Below are 22543 nucleotides of genomic sequence, written 5' to 3' on the forward strand. Positions count from 1 at the left end.
ACAGGACTGCCTATCTATTACTCCCCAGTGTTAGAATTAAAGGAATGCACCCCCTTTTATGACTTTATTTCTCTTATTATGGGGAGTATTATATAATTACACAATTTTACCCCTTCCCTTTCTTCCACTACAACCCTCTCACATACCCCTCTTTGATCTCTTTCAAAATCATGGCCATTTTACATTAGCTGTCTTCACAGGCATCTATATATATATATGCAATTAGCTCAGCATGATTTTCTGCTCCCCTATAATCTCTAAAATATGAAATTATCAAATAAATAATAAATGCTACCACCCTCTGGGAACTAGGGATGTAGACTAGGCTAATCCACAAACACTGATTGTATAAGAAGGGCAGTAAGGGCGCTGGCTTGTTGGCTCAGGTCCTTATCTCTGAACTGTGGAGGAAGAGATGGGTGGATATCTGTGAGAATGAGACCAACCTGATGTACATAGTAAGTTCCAGGACAGCCAGAGCTATGTAGAGAGACCTGGTCTCCAAGGAAACAAGATAAAACAAAAAAGAAACAAACAGATATAGCATCCACAAAGGACCTTCCTGCTCCTGCACATTTTTCCCTCATTCACTTATTCTTTTTGGATTTTTGAGACAGGGTTTCTATGTTTAGCTTTGGAGCCTGTCATGGAACTCACTCTGTAGCTCAGGCTGGCCTGGAACTCACAGAGATCCACCTGCCTCTGCCTCTAAGTGCTGGGATTAAAGGCGTGCACCAACACCACCTGGATCTCATCTACTTTTCTAGTTGATACTCCGGAGACTTCCTCAAGCACCTTTAAGATTACCTAGAAGAAAATTAGTATTCCTGGGCACTAATGATGACCTCACTGTATTAAAAGAGTAAGTCAACATCTGATTGGTTGGATTAATAGGAGAATCTTAGGGATGAATCCTTTACCCTAAGGTGTGTCAAGGGCTGGGCTTTTAGGAGTGAGTATATAAGCCAGAACCTGGGCTCTTCTTCACAACTACATTGGATAGACATCTGATTGGAGTTGCCTTCTTCTGAAGTGGGAGCAATGGATCTTTTGATGGATATAGATGGTTTCCACGAGAATGCCTGGTGGACATTGCCTGAAAACTTTGATGACCCACTTGTGACATTCATAGATGAAGCCCAGGAGGAGCACATATTTGGTAGGTGGCCTTTCCTATGTCCTCTTCCCCTCTTTCATGGTTTTCCAATCTTCTCCTTTTATGCAGTCTGTCCCAGATTCCTAGTTGTTGTGTGACACCATTCCTGGGGAGATGTGGGCAAGTATGTACTCAGCCCTGAGAGGGAACCCATAACAGCAAAGGAAGCCATCAGTAGAACTTGGTGAACCAATGAGAATTATTGGGGCTCCTTAGGGGTAGTAGTGAGGGATTACCCACAGGAGCAGAAATGACTCCAAGACAGCTGTGTCACTCAAGCCACCCAGCATGGGTGACAGCTCACAAGCAACTCAACATGCCATTGTGTGATCTTTCCCAGGGGCTCAGCTGGTCTCTGCTTCTTTCAGACTTGATGGACTGTGTTTCTCCCCAGCTCTGTCTGCCTCAGCCTGACTTCTGACAGTCTTGACTGCTTACCTACCCGTTTTGTTTCGCCATTTTGAGACAGAGTTTCTGTGTGTAGCTTTGCCTGGAATCTGCCCTGTAGATCCAGATATCCCCCTGCCTCTGCTTCCTGAGTGCGGGGATTAAAGGTGTGTTTGACCAACTGCCGGTTTCCTTAAGTGCACTTGGTGAGGTCAGATCCTCCTGAAGCTGATCAATTTTGATGGACTTCCAGAGCTTGCTTATTTCTTCTGTCTTAAGGGTCTTTCCTGCAGGATGGAGTGTGTTCCTGCCCCGTTTCTTAAACATTTTGTTTGATGTTTTGCTTTTGTTTTTTGAGATAGTGCCTCTCTCTATAGAGCCCTGTGTGGCCTCCAACTAGCTTTATAATCCAGTCTGATCTCACAAGGATGTATCTGTCTCTGTGCCCTGAGTGGTAGGATTAAAGGAGTGCACCACCATGACTGCCACACCCTGCTCTTCTATCTCTTCTTAAACATCCACTGTCTTTATTTACAGCTTCACTCAGAACAGGTTTTAATCTTGGAGGTAACTGCCACCCAATTCCAGCCTCCTCACATAGTGCTAGTGGCTTGTAAATCCTTTTGTTGTATCTTGTGTGTTCAGGCCATGAAGACTTATACCTCAGAAGCATTGAGCTACACAGCAACACCCTCATTCAACTGGAGAGGTGGTTTACAGCCTCAGGCCAGACTCGAGTCACTGTGGTTGGACCACTCAGGGCAAAGTGGTGGTTGATGGATATGATTTGGAATGTGAAGAGCCAGCAAGCTTACCACCAGGCCCGAGGTAGGTGACTTTGACAGATATGTGCCTGAGTGTTGCATGCCTGACAGATAATAGTTGTGTGGCACCATAGATTCTGATTGAGCCTCCCAAGACTGTGGGAATCCAGATGCTCCTCCAAGTCCATTCTAAGGGAAAGAGTTTTAGGTTACAGCCATTTTCATTTCCTGAGGTCTCCAAGATCCTGCGGAGGTATGAATAGATGACCTGGGTGGGTGGGCCTGGGCTTGTCTGAATTCTTCCCCTATCATGTCCCCAAGGGAGTCTTGGATCCCAGTCCTGAGCTTCACTTTACCAGTGTTCTACTTTCTCTTCCTAGGTGAAAAGATGTTGCATCGCGTCCAGAACCAACCCCTGAACAACGCAGACTTGGATGACTCTTATAGCATGCCGGAATACATATTTGGCCTGATTCTTCATATCGTTTTTGGGTTCTGACCTGGCTGGCCTCGACCTCACAGAGATACACCTGGCTTTGCCTCCCGAGTTCCGGGATTAAAGGTGTTCACCACCTCCAGGCTCATATTGACTATATTCTACAGAGAAAATACTGTACTGTTGAAAATAATCCTGGAGTTGTGAAGCATAACCTGTTTTTATGTTCATGCTATCTGTATTATTTCTCTTGCCATTGTACATAAAATCTTTTTACCTTCAAAAAAAGGACAAATACTATTGTATTGTATTTCATGACATATATAGAATATACAAATCATAGTGACAGAAAAATGAGACATTATCTCAAGATGTAGAAAAAAGAAATAAAGAGCAATGACTTCCTAAGTATAGAATGTCTGTTTTGTGTGATGGAAAAGTCCCACAAATGGAGAGTAGTATCAAGAAATAATATCATGAATGTAATAAATCAATAAAGTTAATGTACTTCATCAATATCATAAATATAATTATGAATGAATACTGTGAATGTAATCCATAAATACCACGAATGTAATTAATATTATGAGTGTAATTAAAAATAAACAAACAAATAAATAAATAAAAACTTAGCCCGGCGGTGGGTGGTGCTGCACACATTTAATCCCAGCCCTCGGGAGGGAGAGGGAGGCAGATCTTTGTGAGTTGGAGGCCAGCCTCCTCTACAGTGAGAGATCTAGGAAAGGCACTGAGCTACACAGAGCAATCTTGTCTCAAAAAACAAAAATTAAGTAAATAAAACAAACAAACAAAAACACTTAATAATAAAAAGAAAATATAAATTAGATGTGTCCAATGACAACAAATTCCCCAAGAGTTTGTTGTCACTAATTTTTTTCTATCAAACACAAACATTTCTTGAAGGGCTGGGTGGAGACGCACACCTTTAATCCTATCACTGGGGAGGCAGAGTCAGGAGGTACCCTGTGAGTTCCAGGACAGCCAGACCTACATTAGAGAGACCCTGTCTTAAATGAAATGAAACCAACCAACCAACAAAGAGAGTTAAAGAGAAAAAAAGAAATTATCCTGGCCAAGGTGGTTACCGTTGCTATAAATAATGCCTGATAAATCTTGAGCCCTGAGAAACCAGTAACTTGCCAGAGATGACCAAGCATCAGAAAAAGCTGCAGTATAATAAGTAGGCCATCTTTACAATGTTGCTTCAAACATCCATGCACCTAAGGCTGACAGCACACTACATTTAGAATGGAATTTAGAGACCTGCACTGCAGGCAGGAGAAAGAATGTTGACTTGATAATGGTTGGAGTGAAATTTCACTGAAGGAGTAATACCATTTCTGCATCTTGAAACTCTCCAAGTGGGCTGAAACTCAGAGGATTGTCTGTCTCTGCCTCCCCAGTGTTATGATTAAAGGCATGCACCAACTTTTCTTACTTTATTTCTCTTATTTGGGGAGTATTATATAGTTGTACCATTTTACCCGTTCCCTTTCTTCCATTCCAACCCTCTCACATATCCCTCCTTGAGCTCTTCCAAATTCATGGCATTTTTCATTAGCTGTCTTCACAGTATATATTCTAATATATATACACACACACACACACACACACACACACACACACACACACACACACACACACATACTAGACTAATCCACAAACAGTGATTGTGTAAGTAGGGCAGTAAGGGCGCTGGGTTGGTGGCTCTGGTCCTTAATCCCTGCATTGTGGAGGAAGAGATGGGTGGATCTCTGTGTGACTGAGATCAGCCTGATGTACATAGTAAGTTCCAGGACAGCCAGACCTATGTAGAGAGACCTGGTCTCCAAGGAAACAAGATGAAACAAAAAAGAAACAAACAGATGTAGCACCCACCAAGGACCTTCCTGCTCCGGCACATTTGTCCCTCATTTATTTTTCCTTTTTGTTTTTTGAGACAGAGTTTCTCTGTGTAGCTCTGGAGCCTGTACTGGAACTCACTCTGTAGCCCAGGCTGGCCTCGAACTCACAGAAATCCACCTGCCTCTGCCTCCCAAGTGCTGGGATTAAAGGCGTGCACCAACACCACTTGGACCTCATCTACTTTTCTAGTTGATATCCGGAGACTTCCTCAAGCACCTTTAAGATTACCTAGAAGAAATTCAATATTCCTGGGCACTAATGATGACCTCACTGTAGTAAAAGACTAAGCCAACAGCTGATTGGTTGGATTAACAGGAGAAATTTAGGGAAGAATCCTTTACCCTAAGGTGTATCAAGGGCTTGGCTTTAGGAGTGAGTATATAAGCCAGAGCCTGGGCCATTCTTCACAACTACATTGGACCGTCAGCTGCTTGGACTTGCCTTATTCTGAAGTAAGAGAGCACTTGAGATGGAAATGGATGGTGTCAACAAGAATGCCTGGTGGACATTGCCTGAAAACTTTGATGCCCCACTTGTGACATTCATAGCTGAAGCCCAGGAAGAGCACATATTTGGTAGGTAGCCTTTCCTATGTCCTCTTCCCCTTTTTCATGGTTCTTCAATCTTCTTTTATGCAGTCTATCCCAGATTGCCTGTTGTTGTGTGACACCGTTTTTGGGGAGATGTGGGCGAATATGTACTATTGGAGAAATTATTTTGGCCACTCCACGTAGTTAAAAGGATATTTATTTAATGGTGTAACTCACAAATTAAGTAATAGGTAGGTCGCAGGGTCTGGGGAAGGTGTATTGCAGTCCAGCAGTGTTCTCCGGAGCTTTGCACAGTCCACCTTCACCGTTCAGCATCCTTGCACATAGGGAGTTCACAGAGAGAGCGCTGGCCCATCCAGGTCTCTGGTCTCCAGGTGCCTCCCCTGGCCCCACCTCGTAGGCGTGACAGTTGCCAGAGTCTCAATGGGGGTTGGACCTTCCAGATCCAAGCTGGAATGGCTACCCACTACAATGTACTCACCCCAGAGAGGGAGCCCAAAACAGCAAAGAAAACCATCAGTGAAACTTGGTGAACCAATGAGATTTATTGGGGTTCCTTAGGGGTAGGAGTGAGGGGTTACCACAGGAGCAGAAATGACTCCAAACAGCTGTGTCACTGAAGCCTACCCAGCCTGGGTGACAGCCCACAGAAGCTGGGGAACCTAGATCACACTGAACAGCCAGCAGGCAACTCAACATGCTGTTGGGTGATCTTTCCCAGGGGCTCAGCTGGTCTCTGCTTCTTTCAGACTTGATGGACTGTGATTTTCCATAGCTTTCTCTGTCTGCCTCAGCCTGACTACTGACAGTCTTTACTGCTTACCTACCCTTTTTGTTTTGTCTTTTTGAGACAGAGTTTCTTTGTGTAGCCTTAAATATCTTGGAATCTGCTCTGTAGGTGAAGGTATCCCCCTGCCTCTGCCTCCTTAGTGTAGGCATTAAAGGTTGGTTTGACCACTTCTGGATTTGCTTAAGTACACTTGGTGAGGTCAGATCCTTTTGAAGCTGATCAATTTTGAGGGACTTCCAGAACTTGCTTGTTTGTTCTGTCTTAGGGGCTTTCCTGGAGGATGGAGTGTATTCCTGCCCCGGTTCTTAAACATTTTGTTTGATTTTTGCTTTTGTATTCTGAGATAGTGCCTCTCTATATAGTCCTGTGTGGCCTGACCTAGCTTTATAATCCAGGCTGCCCTTGACATCACAAGGATGTGTCTGTCTCTTTGTTCTGAGTGCCAGCATTAATGGAGTGCACCACCATGTCCGCCACACCTTGTTCTTCTATCTTGTCTTCAACATCCACTCATTTTCCAGCTTCACTCAGAACAGGTTTTAATCTTGGAGGTAACTGCCACCCAATACCTGCCTCCTCACATACACCCAGTGCTAGTGGTTTATAAATCCTTTTGTTGTATGTTCTGTGTTCAGGTCATTTAGACTTATACCTCAGTCGAATCCAGTTACACAGCAACACCCTCATTCAAATGGAGAGGTGGTTTACAGCCTCAGGCCAGACTCGAGTCACTGTGGTTGGACCACTCAGAGCAAAGCGGTGGTTGATGGATATGATTCAGAGTGTGGGGAGCCAGCAAGCTTACCACCAGGCCCAAGGTAGGTGACTTTGACAGATATGCCCTTGAGGGTTGACTGCCTGACAGATAATAGTTGTATGGCACCATAAATTCTGATTGAGCCTCTCAGGACTGTGGGAATCCAGATGCTCCTCAAAGTCCAACCTAAGGGAAACAGTTTTAGGTTATAGCCATGTACATTTCCTGAAGTCTCTTAGATCCTGGGGAGGTATGAATAGATCACCTGGGTGGGCCTGGGCTTGTCTGAATTCTTCTTCTATCATGTCCCCAAGGAAATCTTGGTTCCTAGTCCTTAGCCTCACTTTACCTTTGTTCCACATTCTCTCCCTAGGTGAAAAGATGTTGCATCGCGTCCAGAACCAACCCCTGACCTATGCTGACTTTTATGCCACTTTCAGTATGCTGGCATACATATGTGGCCTGATTTTCTATATCATTTTTCGTTTCTGACCTGGCTCTCCTCAGCTATCTTACATTGATCCACCTAGCTCTGCCTCTCGAGTGCTAGGATTAAAGGAGTTTGCCACCACTGCCAGGCTCATATTTACTATATTTTACAGAGAAAGTACTTTAGTGTTGAAAATATCCTTGGACTTTTAATTTATAACCTATTTTTATGTTCAAGGTTTCTGTGTATTATTTCTCCTGCAGTTGTACATAAAATGTTCTCACATTCAAAAAACGGACAAATACTTTGAAATTGTATTACATGCAATATATTGAGAATATACAAATTTATAGGAATAGAAAGATTAGATATTACCTTATGATGGAGTAGAAAGGAATAGAGAGCAATGATTTCCTAAATACAGAATGTCTGTTTTGTGTGATGTAAAGTCCCCAAAATGGACAGTACTGTCCAGATGTAATAACATGAATGTAATAAACAATGAATTAATGTAATTCATGAATATCATAAATATAATTATTGAATTAAACTGGGAATATGATCAATGAATACCACAAATGTAATTAATATTATGAGTGTAATTAACAAATAAAATAATTTTAAAAAATTAGATGTGAACAATGACAACCAATTCCCAAGAGCTTGTAGTTACTAATTTTTTTCTACCAAACACAAACATTTTTTGCAAGGCTGGGTGGAGAATCACACATTTAATACTAGCACTCCGAAGGCAGATTCAGGAGTATCACTCTGAGTCTGTCAATGTAATACACCATATAAACAAACTCAAAGAAAAAAACCACATGATCATCTCACTAGATGCAGAAAAGGCATTTGACAAAATCCAACACCCCTTCATGATAAAAGTCTTGGAGCGATCAGGATTACAGGGAACATACCTAAACATAATAAAGGCAATTTACAGCAAGCCAACGGCCAACATCAAATTAAATGGAGAGAAACTCAAAGCAATTCCACTAAAATCAGGAACAAGGCAAGGCTGTCTGCTCTCCCCATACTTATTCAATATAGTACTTGAAGTTCTAGCCAGAGCAATAAGACAAGATAAGGAGATTAAGGGGATACATATTGGAAAGGAAGAAGTCAAGCTTTCCCTATTTGCAGATGACATGATAGTATACTTGAGTGACCCCAAAGATTCCACCAAGGAACTGATAAAGCTTATAAACACCTTCAGCAACATAGCAGGATACAAGATCAACTCAAAGAAATCAGTAGCCCTCCTATATACAATAGACAAACAGGCTGAGAAGGAAATCAGAGATACATCACCCTTTGCAATAGCCACAAATGACATAAAATACCTTGGGGTAACACTAACCAAGCAAGTGAAGGACCTATATGTCAAGAACTTTAAGTCCCTGAAAAAAGAAATTGAAGAAGATGTCATAAAATGGAAAGATCTCCCATGCTCATGGATAGGCAGGACCAACATAGTAAAAATGGCAATTTTACCAAAAGCAATCTACAGATTCAATGCAATCCCCATCAAAATACCAACACAATTCTTCACAGACCTGGAAAGAACAATAAATCAACTTCATATGGAAAAACAAAAAACCCAGGATAGCCAAAAGAATCCTTTACAATAAAACAATCTCTGGAGGCATTACGATCCCTGACTTCAAGCTCTACTATAGAGCTACAGTAATAAAAACAGCTTGGTATTTGCATAGAAACTGACAGGTGGACAAATGGAATAGAACTGAAGACTCTGACATTAACCCGCACACCTATGAACATATAATTTCTGACAAAGAAGCCAAAAGTGTACAATGGAAAAAAGAACGCATCTTCAACAAATGGTGCTGGCATAACTGGATATCAACGTGTAAAAGGCTGCAAATAGATCCATATCTGTCACTGTGCACAAAACTTAAGTCTAAGTGGATCAAGGACCTCAACATAAATCCAGCTACTCTGAACCTGCTAGAAGAGAAAGTAGGAAGTAGTCTTGAATGCATTGGCATAGGAGATCACTTCCTAAATATAACACCAGTAGCACAGACACTGAGAGAAACAATCAATCAATGGGACCTCTTGAAACTGAGAAGCTTTTGTAGAGCAAAGGATATGGTCAACAAGGCAAAGCGACAGCCTACAGAATGGGAAAAGATCTTCACCAACCCCACATCTGACAGAGGGCTGATATCCAGAATATATAAGGAACTCAAGAAATTAGACATCAAAACGACCAACCGTCCAATTAAGAAATGGGCTAGAGAACTAAACAGAGAAGTCTCAACAGAGGAAACTCAAATGCCGGAAAGACATTTAAGGAATTGCTCAACATCCCTAATCATCAGGGAAATGCAAATCAAAACAACTCTGAGATAACACCTTACACCTGTCAGAATGGCTAAGATCAAAAACACTGAAAACACCTTATGCTGAAGAGGATGTGGAACTAGGGGAACTCTCCTCCACTGATGGCAGGAATGCAAGCTTGTACAACCACTTTGGAAATCAATATGGCGCTTTCTTAGAAAATTGGGAATCAATCTCCCCTAAGATCCAGCTATACCACTCTTGGGCATATACCCAAGACATGCTCAATCATACCACAAGAGCACTTGCTCAGCTATGTTCATATCAGTATTGTTTGTAATAGCCAGAATTTGGAAACAACCTAGATGCCCTTCAACTGAAGAATGGATAAATAAATTATGGCACATATACACAATGGAATACTACTCAGCAGAGAAAAACAACATCATGAGTTTTGCAGGCAAATGAATGGATCTAAAAAAACATCATCCTGAGTGAGGTAACCCTGACTCAGAAAGACAAATATGGTATGTACTCACTCATGGGAGGATACTAGAGGTGGAACAAGGATGACTGGACTGCTACTCACATCACCAGGGAGGCTACCTGGAAAAGAGGACCCCTAGAAAGACATGATGATGGCCCAATGAAGGAGAAATGGCTGAGATCTACATGAACAACCTGGACATGAGTGGGAGTAATGAAGGGCGAAGGTCGAGGGAAAGAGATCCTGTGGGAGCAGGAGATCCCAGCTGGATCAAGAACAGAGAGGGAGAACAAGGAATAGGAGACCACGGTAAATGAAAACCACATGAGAAAAGGAAGAAACAGAGTGCTAGAGAGGCCCACAGATGTCCACAAAGATACCCCCACAATAGACCGCTGGCAATGGTCGAGAGACAGCCAGAGCTGACCTACTCTGGTGATGGGATGGCCAAACACCCTAATAGTCATGCCAAAAACCCCATCCATGTTCTGAGGAATCTGGATGCAGAGATCCATAGCTTGGACCCAGGTGGAGCTCCGGGAGTCCAATTATCGAGAAAGAGAAGGTTTTATATGAGCAAGAACTGTTGAAACCAAGTTTGGATAAAGCACAGGGACAAATAGCCAAATGAATGGAAACACATGAACTATGAACCAAAGGCTGAAGGGCCCCCAACTGGACCAGGCCTTCTGAATAGATCTCTGAAGTTTTCGAAGGCCACCTGGCCAAACATCCTAATTGTCATGCTAGAAACCCTATCCAATGACTGAGGGAACCGGATGCAGAGATCCACGGTCAGGCCCCAGGTGGAGCTCTAGGAGTCCAATTGGTGAGAAAGAGGAGCGTTTGTATGATTGAGAATTGTTGAGACCAAGGTTGGAAAAAGCACAGGGACAAATATACAAACAAAAGGAAACATATGAACTAGGAACCAATAGCTGAAGAGCCCCCAACTGAATCAGACACTCCTGATAAATAAGACAGTTGATTAGGTTGATCTCCTTGGGAGGCATCCAGACAGTGGGACTGGGTCCTGTCCTCAGTACATGAATTGGTAGTTTGGAACCTGGGGCTTATACAGGGACACTTGGCTCAGCCTGGGAGGAGGGGACTGGACCTGCCTGGACTGAATCTACCAGGTTGAACTCAATCCTCGGAGGAGATGGGAATGGGGGGTGGGCTGGGGGGAAGGCAGGGGGTGGGGGTGGGGTGGGAGGCGGAGAACAAGGGAATCTGTGGCTGATATGTAAAATTAAATTTAATAAATTTAAAAAATTTAAAAAAAATTAAAAAAATTTAAAATATATAAAACAATGGAAAATATAGAATGTGGAGAGGAATGATGAGCCCCTAGTTCTCCCTTTTCACTTTAAGAAAATATTTGGTTTCTTTTAATAGTTCAAATTTTTCTTTTTCTTTTTCAGTTTTCTTTTTCTTTTTTCTTTTTTGAATTAATTAATTAATTTAAATTAATTAATTTATTTATTTTTCTATTATCAGCTTGATACAGTATAAATTCTTATCCTAATAGTGAAATGTTTCATTGGGGTTTGCTCAGTAATTGAGTAAAACCAAAACTTATTATAAGCCACAGTCATCCTAGAGTCCCCCCATGCTATATATATAGCCTCCATGGTTCTGTGGGTTGCAGTCTGATTGTTCTTTGCTTTATATCTAGAATCCACTCATGAGTGAATACATACCATATTTGTCCTTCTGGGTTTGGGTTACTTCATTCAGGATGATTTTTTCTAGTTCCATCCATTTGCCTGCAAATTTCATGCTGTCATTGTTTTTCTCTGCTGAGTAGTACTCCATTGTGTATTGTACCACATTTTCTTAATCCATTCTTCAGTTGAAAGGCATCTATGTTGTTTCCAGGTTCTGGCTGTTACAAATAGTGCTGCTATGAACATAGTTGAGCATGTTTCTTTGTGGTATGATTGAGCATCCTTTGGGTATATGCCCAAGAGTGATATGACTGGGTCTTAAGGTAGCTCGAGTCCCAATTTTCTGAGAAACCATGATACTGATTTCCATAGTGGTTCCACAAACTTGCATTCCCACCAACAGTAGAGAAGTGTTGCCTTTGCTCCACATCCTCTCCGACATAGACTGTCACTGTTTTTGATCATAGCCATTCTGAGGTGTAAGGTGGTATCTCAGAATCATTTTGATTTGCATTTCTTGGATGATTAAGGATGTTGAGCATTTCTTTAAACGTCTTTCAGCCATTTGTGATTCTTGTTTTGTGAATTCTCTGTTTAGCTCTATAGCCCATTTTTTAATTGGAATGTTCAGTATTTTGATGTCTAGTTTCTTGAGTTCTTGGTATCCTGTGTAGATCAATCCTCTGTCTGATGTGGAGTCGGTGAAAATCTTTTCCCATTCTGTAGGCTGTCTTTTTGTCTTATTGACCGTGTCTTTTGCCCTGCAAAAGCTTCTCAGTTTCAAGAGGTCCCATTTATTAATTGTTGTGCTCAGTGTCTGTGCTGTTGGTGTTATATTTAGGAAGTGATCTCTGGTGCCAATGCATTCAAGAGTACTTCCTACTTTCTCTTCTATTAAGTTTAGTGTAATTGGCTTTATGTTGAGGTCTTTGATCTACTTGGACTTGAGTTCTGTGCATGGTGACCGATGTTGATCTATTAGTAATCTTTTACATATTGACAGCCAGTTTTGCCAGCACTATTTGTTGAAGATACTTTCTTTTTTTTTCCCCATTGTATAGTTTGGCTTCTTTGTCAAAAATCAGATATTCATATGTGCATGGATTAATGTCAAGGTCTTCATTTCGATTCTATTTGTCTGTTTGTCGGTTTTTATACCAGTACCAAACTGTTTTTATACTATACATCTATAGTAGAGCTTGAGGTCAGGGATGGTGATGTCTAGAGAGGTTGCTTTATCATACACGATTCTTTTAGCTATCCTGGGTCTTTTGTTTTTCCATATGAAGTTGAGTATTTTTCTTTCCAATCTGTGAAGAACTGTGTTGGGATTTTGATGGAGATTGCATTGAATCTGTAGATTGCATTGGTAAGATTGCCATTTTTACTATGTTAATCCTACCTATCCATGATCATGGGAGATCCTTCCATTTTCTGATATCTTCTTCAATTTCTTTCTTTAGAGATTTAAATTCTCATCAAAAAGGTCCTTCACTTGTTTAGTTAGTGTTATCCCAAGGTGTTTTATATTATTTGTGGCTATTGTAAAGGGTGATGTTTCTCTGACTTCTTTCTCAGCCCTTTTATCATTTGTGTATAGGAGGGCTACTGATTTTTTTTAGTTGATCTTGTATCCTGCCACTTTATTGAAGGAGCTTATCAGCTGTAGGAGATCCCTGGTAGAATTTTTTGGGTCACTTATGTATACTATCATATCATCTGCAAATAGTGAAAGTTTGACTTCTTCCATTCCAATTTGTATCCCTTTGATCTCCTTTTGTTGTCTTGTTGCTCTAGCTAGAACTTCAAGTACTGTATTGAAAAGATATGGGGGGAGTGGACAGTCTTGTCTTGTTGGTGATTTTAGTGATATCACTTTGAGTTTCTCTCTATTTAATTTGATGTTGGCTGTTGGCTTGCTGTAAATTGCCTTTATTATGTTTAGGAATGTTCCTTGTATTCCTAATCTCTCTAAGACCTTTATCATGAAGGGGTGTTGGATTTTGTCAAAGGCTTTTCAGCATCTAATGACATGATCATGTGTTTTTTTCTTTCAGTTTGTTTATATGGTGTATTACATTGACAGATTTTTGTATGTTGAACCATCCTTGCATCCCTGGGATGAAACCTACTTGGTCATGATGGATAATTTTTTTGATGATTCTTGGATTTTGTTTGCCAATATTTTGTTGAGAATTCTTGCATCAATGTTCATGGGGGAGATTGGTCTGTAATTCTCTTTCTTTGTTGCGTCTTTGTGTGGTTTGGGTATCAGGGTAATTGTAGCCTCATAAAAAGAGTTTGGTAGTATTCCTTCTGTTTCTATTGTGTGGAACAATATGACGAGTATTGGTATTAGTTCTTTGAAAATCTGGTAGAATTTTGCACTGAAAGCATCTGGTCCTGGGCTTTTTTTTTTTTTTTTTTTTTTTTTTGGTTTGGAGACTTTTGATGACTGTTTCTATTTCTCTAGGGGTTATTGGTCTATTTAAATGGTTTATCTGGTCTTGATTTAACTTTGGCCTGTGGTATCTATCCAGAAAATTATCCATTTCTTCCAGATTTTCCAATTTTGTGGAGTACAGGTTTTTGAAGTCTGACCTGCTGATTCTCTGGATTTCCTCATTGTCTGTTGTTATATCTCCCATTTCATTTCTGATTTTGTTAATTTGGGTGCTCTCTTTTTGCCTTTTGGTTAATTTGGCTAGGGGTATGTTTATCTTGTTGATTTTTTCAAAGAATCAACTCTTTGTTTCATTGATTTTTCTTTATATTGTCTCTTGGTTTCTATTTCGTTGATTTCAGCCCTCGATTTTATTAATTCCTGGCATCTATTTCTCCTGGGTCAGTTTGTTTCTTTTTGTTCTAGAACTTTCAGTTGTGCTGTTAATTCAGTGGTATGAGATTTCTCTATCTTCTTTAAATGTGTGTGCTTTTAGAGCCAGGAATTTTCCTCTTAGCACTGCTTTCATAGTGTCCCATAAGTTTGTGTATGTTGTACTTTCATTTTCATTGAATTCTAGGAAATCTTTGATTTCTTTATTTCTTCCTTGACCCATTGATGTTTCAGGTGGGCATTATTCACTTTCCATGAAATTGCAAGCTTTCTATAATTTTTTTTGTTGTTGTTGAATCTAACTTTAAGGCATGGTAGTCTGATAAGATACAGGAGGTTATTCCAATGTTTTTGTATCTGTTGAGATTTCTTTTGTGACCAAGCATGTGGTCAATTTTTGAAAAGGTTCCATGGGGTGCAGAGAAGAAGGTATATTCTTTTGTGTTAGGATGAAATGTTCTGTAGGTATTAAGGCCATTTGAGTCATAACATCTGCTAGGTCCTTTATTTCTTTGTTAAGTTTCAGTCTGGTAGAACTGACCTTGGTGAGAGTGGTGTGTTGAAATAACCCACTACTAATGTGTGGGGTTTGATGTGCGTTTTAAGCTTTAGTAATGTTTCTTTTATGAATGTGGGTGCCTTTGTATTTGGGGCATAAATGTTCAGAATCGGGACTTCATCTTGGTTGATGTTTCCTGTGACAAATATGTAATGTCCATCCTGAAATCTTTCGAATGATTTTAGTTTGAAGTCTATTTTATTAGATATTAGGATAGCTAGACCAGCTTGATTCTGAGGTCCATTTGCTTGGAAAGCCTTATCCCAGCCCTTAATTCTGAGGTAGCGTCTGTCTTTGAAGTTAACATGTGATTCTTTAACTTCGAAGTTTAAAATCTTTAATCCTAGCACTCAGGAGGCAGAATCAGGAGGATCCCTGTGAGATCCAGTACAGCAAGACCTACATTAGAGAGACCTTGTCTAAAATGAAATGAAACAAACAAAGAGAGTTAAATAGAAAGAAAAAGAAATTATCTTTGTCAAGATGGTAGGCATTGCTACAAATAATGCCTCATTAGACTGAGCCCTGAGAAATCAGTAACTTGCCAGAGATGACAAAGCATTAGTAAAAGCTGCATTATAATAAGCAGGCCATCTTTACAATTTTGCTTCAAACATCCAGGCACATAGATGCTGACAGCACACAACATTCAGACTGGAATTTAGAGACCTGCACTACAGCCTGGACAAAGAATGTTGACTTGATAATGGTTGGTGTGAAAATCCACTGAGGAAGAAATACGTTTTCTGCATCTTGAAACTCTCCAGGCTGGGCTCCAAATCACAAGGCTGCCTATCTATTCCTCCCCAGTGATAGGATTAAAGGCATGCACCCCTTTTTGTGACGTTATTTCTCTTATTTTGGGCAGTATTATATAATTACACCATTTTATCCTTCTCTTCTCTTTCTTCCATTCCAACACTCCCACATACCCCTCCTTGATCTCTTTCAAATTCATAGTCGTTTTTCATAAGCTGGCTTCACAGGCATATATATATATATATATATATATATATATATATATATATTGAGCTCAGCATGTTTTTCCTATACTCCCTAAGCTCTAAACTATGAAATTATCAAATAAGTAATAATGCCACCACCATATAGGAACTAGGGATGTAGACTAGACTAACCCACAAACACTGTTTTTATAGGAAGGCCAGTTAGGGTGCTGTCATGGAGGCTCAGGTCCTTAATCTCTGCACTGTGGAGAAAGAGATGGGTGGATCTCTGTGAGAATGAGACCAACCTGATGTACATAGTAAGTTCCAGGACAGCCAGAGCTATGTAGAGAGACCTGGTCTCCAAGGAAACAAGATAAAACAAAAAAGAAATAAACAGAGGTAGCACCCACCAAGGACCTTCGTGCTCCTGCACATTTGTCCCTCATCCACTTTTTCTTTTTGGTTTTTTGAGACAGGGTTTCTCTGTGCACCTTTGGAGCCTGCCCAGGAACTCACTCTGTAGTACAGGGTGGCCTGGAACTCACAGAGATCCACCTGCCTTTGTCTCCCAAGTGCTGGGATTAAAGGCGTGCACCAACACCACCTGGACCCCATCTACATTTCTAGTTGATACTCCCGGAGACTTCCTCAAGCATCTTTAGGAATACCTAGAAGAAAATTAGTATTCCTGGGCACTAGTGATGACCTCACTGTATTAAAAGAGTAAGCCAACATCTGATTGGTTGGATTAATAGGGGAATCTTTGGGATGAATCCTTAACTCTAAGGTGGGTCAAGGTCTGTGTTTTAGGAGGGAGTATATTAGCCAGAGCCTGGGCCCTTCTTCACAACTACATTGGACAGTCATCTGCTTGGAGTTGCCTTACTCTGAAGTGGGAGAGCTCTTCTGATGAAAATGGATGGTATCAATGAGAATGCCTGGTGGACATTGCCTGAAAACTTTGATGCCCCACTTGTGATATTCATAGATGAAGCCCAGGAAGAGCACATATTTGGTAGGTGGCCTTTCCTATGTCTTCTTCCCCTCTCTCATGGTTTTCCAATCTTCTCCTATTATTCAGTCTGTCTCAGATTCCTAGTTGTTGTGTGACACCATTCCTGGGGAGATGTGGGCAAGTATGTACTCAGCCCTGAGAGGGAACCCATAACAGCAAAGGAAGCCATCAGTAGAAGTTGGTGAACCAATGAGAATTATTGGGGCTCCTTAGGGGTAGGAGTGGGGGGTTACCCAAAAGAGCAGAAATGACTCCAAGACAGCTGTGTCACTGAACCTACCCAGCATGGGTGACAGATCACAAGCAACTCAACATGCCATTGTGTGATCTTTCCCAGGGGCTCAGCTGGTCTCTGCTTCTTTCAGACTTGTTGGACTGTGTTTCTCCCCAGCTCTGTCTGCCTCAGCCTGACTACTGACAGTCTTTACTGCTTACCTACCCTTTTTGTTTTGTCATTTTGAGACAGAGTTTCTGTGGGTAGCCTTGGCTGTCCTGGAATCTGCTCTGTAGATCAAGATATCCCCCTGCCTCTGCCTCCAGAGTGCTTGGATTAAAGTTGTGTTTCGTCACCTCCCAGTTTGCTTAAGTAGACATGGTGAGGTCTGATCAAGTTTCAGAACTTGCTTATTTCTTCTGTCTTCAGGGGCTTTCCAGGAGGATGGAGTGTGTACCTTGCCCGGTTCTTAAACATTTTGCTGGATTTTTGCTTTTGATTTTTGAGATAGTGTCCCTCTATATAGCCCTGTGTGGCCTGGAACTAGCTTTATAATCCAGGCTGCCCTTGACCTTACAAGGATGTGTCTGTCTCTGTGCTCTGAGTGCCAGCATTAAAGGAGTGCACCACCATGACTGCCACACCCTTTTCTTCTGCCACACCCTTTAATTCTGCCACACCCTGTTCTTCTGCCACACCCTGTTCTTCTGTCACACCCTGTTCTTCTGCCTCTTTTTCAACATCCACTGTCTTTATTTACAGCTTCACTCAGAACAGGTTTTAATCTTGGAGGTAACTGCCACCCAATTCCAGCCTTCTCACATAGTGCTAGTGCTAGTGGCTTATAAATCCTTTTGTTGTATCTTGTGTGTTCAGGCCATGAAGACGTATACCTCAGAAGCATCGAGCTACACAGCAACACCCTCATTCAACTGGAGAGGTGGTTTACAGCCTCAGGCCAGACTCGAGTCACTGTGGTTGGACCACTCAGAGCAAAGCGGTGGTTGATGGATATGATTCGGAGTGTGGGGAGCCAGCAAGCTTAAACCAGGCCCGAGATAGGTGACTTTGACAGATATGCACTTGAGGGTTGACTGCCTGACAGATAATAGTTGTATGGCACCATAGATTCTGATTGAGTCTCTCAGCCCTGTGGGAATCCAGATGTTCCTGAAAGTCCATTCTAAGGGAAACAGTTTTAGGTTACAGACATTTTCATTTCCTGAGGTCTCTAAGATCCTGGGGAGGTATGGATAGATGACTGGGTGGGTGGGCCTGGGCTTGTCTGTATTCTTCCCCTATCCTGTCCCCAAGGGAGTCTTGGATCCCAGTCCTGAGCTTCACTTTACCAGTGTTCCACTTTCTCTTCCTAGGTGAAAAGATGTTGCATCGCGTCCAGAACCAACCCCTGACCAAAGCTGACTTGGATGACTCTTTCATCATGCTCGCATACATATTTGGCCTGATTCTTGATGTTGTTTTTGGGTTCTGACCTGGCTGGCCTCGACCTCACAGAGATACACCTGGCTTTGTCTCCCGAGTACCAGGATTAAAGGTGTTCACCACTGCCAGGCTCATATTTACTATATTCTACCGAGAAAATACTGTACTGTTGAAAAGATCTTGGACTTTTCAAGTATAACCTGTTTTTATGTTCACACTATCTGTATTATTTCTCCTACTGTTGTACATAAAATCTTTTGTACCTTCACAAAAAGGACAAACACTATTGAATTGTTTAAGGAAACATATACAGAACATACAAATCATGAAGACAGAAAAATTAGAGATTATCTCAAGATGTAGAAGAAAGAAATAAAGAGCAATGACTTCCTAAGTACAGAATGTCTGTTTTGTGTGATGGAAAAGTCCCACAAATGGAGAGTAGAATGAAGAAATAATATCATGAATGTATTAAATCAATAAATTAATGTAATTCATGAATATCATAAATATAATTATTGAATGAATACTGTGAATGTAAACCATGAATAACACGAATGTAATTATTATCATGAGTGTAATTATAAATAAATAAATAAATAAATAAATAAATAAATAAATAAATACATAAATAAATAAAACTAGCGTGGCAGTGGGTGGTCCTGCACACATTTAGTCCCAGGCCTCAGGAAGCAGAGGCAGGCAGATCTTTGTGACTTTGAGGCCAGCCTGGTCTACAGTGCAAGATCCAGCAATGGCACTAAGCTACACAGAGCAATTCTTTCTGAAAAACCAAAAATTAAGTAAATAAACAAACAAACACTTAATAATAAAATGAAAAATTGAAATTAGATGTGAACAATGACAACATATTCCCCAAGACTTTGTCGTCACTAATTTTTTCAATCAAACACAATCATTTCATGAAGGGCTGGGTGGAGACGCACACCTTTAATCCTAGCACTTGGGAGGCAGAGTCAGGAGGTACCCTGTGAGTTCCAGGAAAGCCAGACCGACACTAGAGAGACCCAGTCTTATATGACATGAAACAAACAAAGAAACAAAGAGAGTTAAAGAGAAGAAAGGAAATTATTGTGGCCAAGTTGGATACCATTGCTATAAATCAAGCCTGATAAATCTTGAGCCCTGAGAAATCAGTAACTTGCCAGAGATGACCAAGCATCAGAAAAAGCTGCACTATAATAAGCAGGCCATTTTTACAATGTTGCTTCAAACATCCATGCACCTAGATGCTGACAGAACACAACATTCAGACTGGAATTTAGAGACCTGCACTGCAGCCTGGAGAAAGAATGTTAACTTGATAATGGTTGGTGTGAAACTTCACTGAACGAGAAATACCTTGTCTGCATCTTGAATTTCTGCAGGCTGGGCTCAAACTCACAGGACTGCCTATCTCTGCCTCCCCAGTGTTGGGAATAAAGGCATGTACCCCCTTTTCTGACTTTATTTCTCTTAATTTGGGCAGTATTATATAATTACACCATTTTATCTCTTCCCTTTCGTCCATTCCAACCCAATCACATATCCCTCCTTGATCTCTTTCAAATTCATGGCCGATGTATGTATCTATGTATATCTATGTATATATGTGTATATGTATGTATATATGTATGTACATATGTATGTAACGATCTCAGCATGTTTTCCTCTACCCCCTAAGCTCTAAACTATGAAATTATCAAATAAATAATAAATTCCACACCCTATAGGAACTAGGGATGTAGACTAGACTAACCCAGAAACACTGTTTTTATAAGAAGGGCAGTTAGGGTGCTGTCATGGTGCCTCAGGTCCTTAATCCCTGCACTGTGGAGAAAGAGATGGGTGGATCTCTGTGAGAATGAGACCAACCTGATGTACATAGTAAGTTCCAGGACAGCCAGAGCTATGTAGAGAGACTTGGTCTCCAAGGAAACAAGATAAAACAAAAAAGAAATAAACAGAGGTAGCACCCACCAAGGACCTTCCTGCTCCTGCACATTTGTCCCTCATCCACTTTTTCTTTTTGGTTTTTTGAGACAGGGTTTCTCTGTGTAGCTTTGGAGCCTGCCCTGGAACTCACTCTTTAGCACAGGGTGGCCTCGAACTCACAGAGATCCACCTGCCTCTGCCTCCCAAGTGCTAGGATTAAAGGCGTGCACCAACACCACTTGGACCTCATCTACTTTTCTAGTTGATACTCCGGAGACTTCCTCACGCACCTTTAAGATTACCTATTAGAAAATTAGTATTTTGGGGACTAGTGATGACCTCACTGTATTAAAAGAGTAAGCCAAGTGCTGATTGGTTAGATTAATAGGGGAATCTTTGGGATGAATCCTTTACCCTAAGGTGGGTCAAGGGCTGGGTTTTAGGAGGGAGTATATTAGCCAGAACCTGGGCCCTTCTTCACAACTATATTGGACAGTCATCTGCTTGGAGTTGCCTCATTCTAAAGTGGGAGCAATGGATCTTTTGATGGATATAGATGGTTTCAACGAGAATGCCTGGTGGACATTGCCTGAAAACTTTGATGTCCCACTTGTGACATTCATAGATGAAGCCCAGGAAGAGCACATATTTGGTAGGTGGCCTTTCCTATGTCCTCTTCCCCTCTTTCATGGTTTTCCAATCTTCTCCTTTTATGCAGTCTGTCCCAGATTCCTAGTTGTTGTGTGACACCATTCCTGGGGAGATGTGGGCAAGTATGTACTCACCCCTGAGAGGGAACCTATACCAGCCAAGGAAGCCATCAGTAGAACTTGGTGAACCAATGAGAATTATTGGGGCTCCTTCGGGGTAGTAGTGAGGGGTTACCCACAGGAGCAGAAATGACTCCAAGACAGCTGTGTCACTCAAGCCCACCCAGCATGGGTGACAGCTCACAAGCAAGTCAACATGCCATTGTGTGATCTTTCCCAGGGGCTCAGCTGTTCTCTGGTCTCAGAACCATAATTTGTTATATACTTCTTTGAGATCTGTTGCATATGACACTTAAAATGTTTAAGTTTTCAGCAGTGAACCATGACCATGCCTAACAGAGTCCTTTAAAGTCTCCAAGAGAGGATGGGGCCCCACTACAACAATTCCACCTAAACTATGGTAATGCTACTAAGCTAACAAACACAACCTAAAGATTGGCTTGGACTATAAACTGCTTAAGACAATTTTAAGGTAGTTGGCTGAGATGGTGCAGCCTCACAGACTAGTCTAGCCAGGACTTGAGACAAGCTCTGTACTTTCCCATTACACAGAGACTGGATAACAAATGATACAGCCAGTTCTCCCAGGACTTGACAATTATCCCAGGTTTTTCAGGTCCCCTAAAGATGCCATCACCCCCAGACAACAGGAAGTAATTTTAAGAACATTACAGCCATATTCCCAAGGGGTGCAGTGGACAATTTTTGGTCTTTCAATGGGTTATGGATATTTGTCATCAGTTAGGGGGATTGGTTACAAGTTATTATTGGTATGGTCAGGAAGAAAGCTAACAAAAGAAATTAGATCCAGGGATCCTGTTATAAAAGGAAAAAATGGTAATGCATAAATAGGATAAAAGTGTAGATCATTGAATGTACTTTTAACCAAAAATCAACTACTAGTCTTAAACATTTTACGTTGGCTTAAAATTTTGAATACTGATACAAATTTTAGATTATTTTTGTTATACTGTAATATGTTATAGAAATGATAGGATTAAAAGGTAGATTATTGAATCTACTTTTAAGACAAAAACAACTTCTAGTTTTAAATATTTTCATTGATATGGATATTTTTATATTGGTACAAATTTGAGGTTATTTTTGTTAGGACATACTATACATATGTTTCTACTCTTGTTCAAGATATCATACTTATA

The 22543-nt window shown here is 41.0% G+C and overlaps 2 protein-coding genes across 2 annotated transcripts; both read left to right on the top strand.

Annotated features, from left to right (window-relative positions):
* Positions 1-1041: 1041 nt before the first annotated feature.
* On the top strand, positions 1042-2983 carry LOC143269876 (KHDC1-like protein). Its single transcript, XM_076557096.1, has 3 exons — positions 1042-1159; positions 2189-2371; positions 2688-2983. The coding sequence occupies exons 1-3, from the start codon at positions 1042-1044 to the stop codon at positions 2804-2806; spliced, it is 420 nt and encodes a 139-aa protein (XP_076413211.1). The 3' UTR covers positions 2807-2983.
* A 2161-nt stretch (positions 2984-5144) lies between these two features.
* On the top strand, positions 5145-18727 carry LOC143269877 (KHDC1-like protein). Its single transcript, XM_076557097.1, has 5 exons — positions 5145-5244; positions 6646-6828; positions 7141-7206; positions 18112-18258; positions 18609-18727. The coding sequence occupies exons 1-5, from the start codon at positions 5145-5147 to the stop codon at positions 18725-18727; spliced, it is 615 nt and encodes a 204-aa protein (XP_076413212.1).
* Positions 18728-22543: the final 3816 nt, after the last annotated feature.

The sequence above is a fragment of the Peromyscus maniculatus genome, chromosome 21 (genome assembly GCF_049852395.1).
Source record: "Peromyscus maniculatus bairdii isolate BWxNUB_F1_BW_parent chromosome 21, HU_Pman_BW_mat_3.1, whole genome shotgun sequence".
Classification (NCBI taxonomy): domain Eukaryota; kingdom Metazoa; phylum Chordata; class Mammalia; order Rodentia; family Cricetidae; genus Peromyscus; species Peromyscus maniculatus.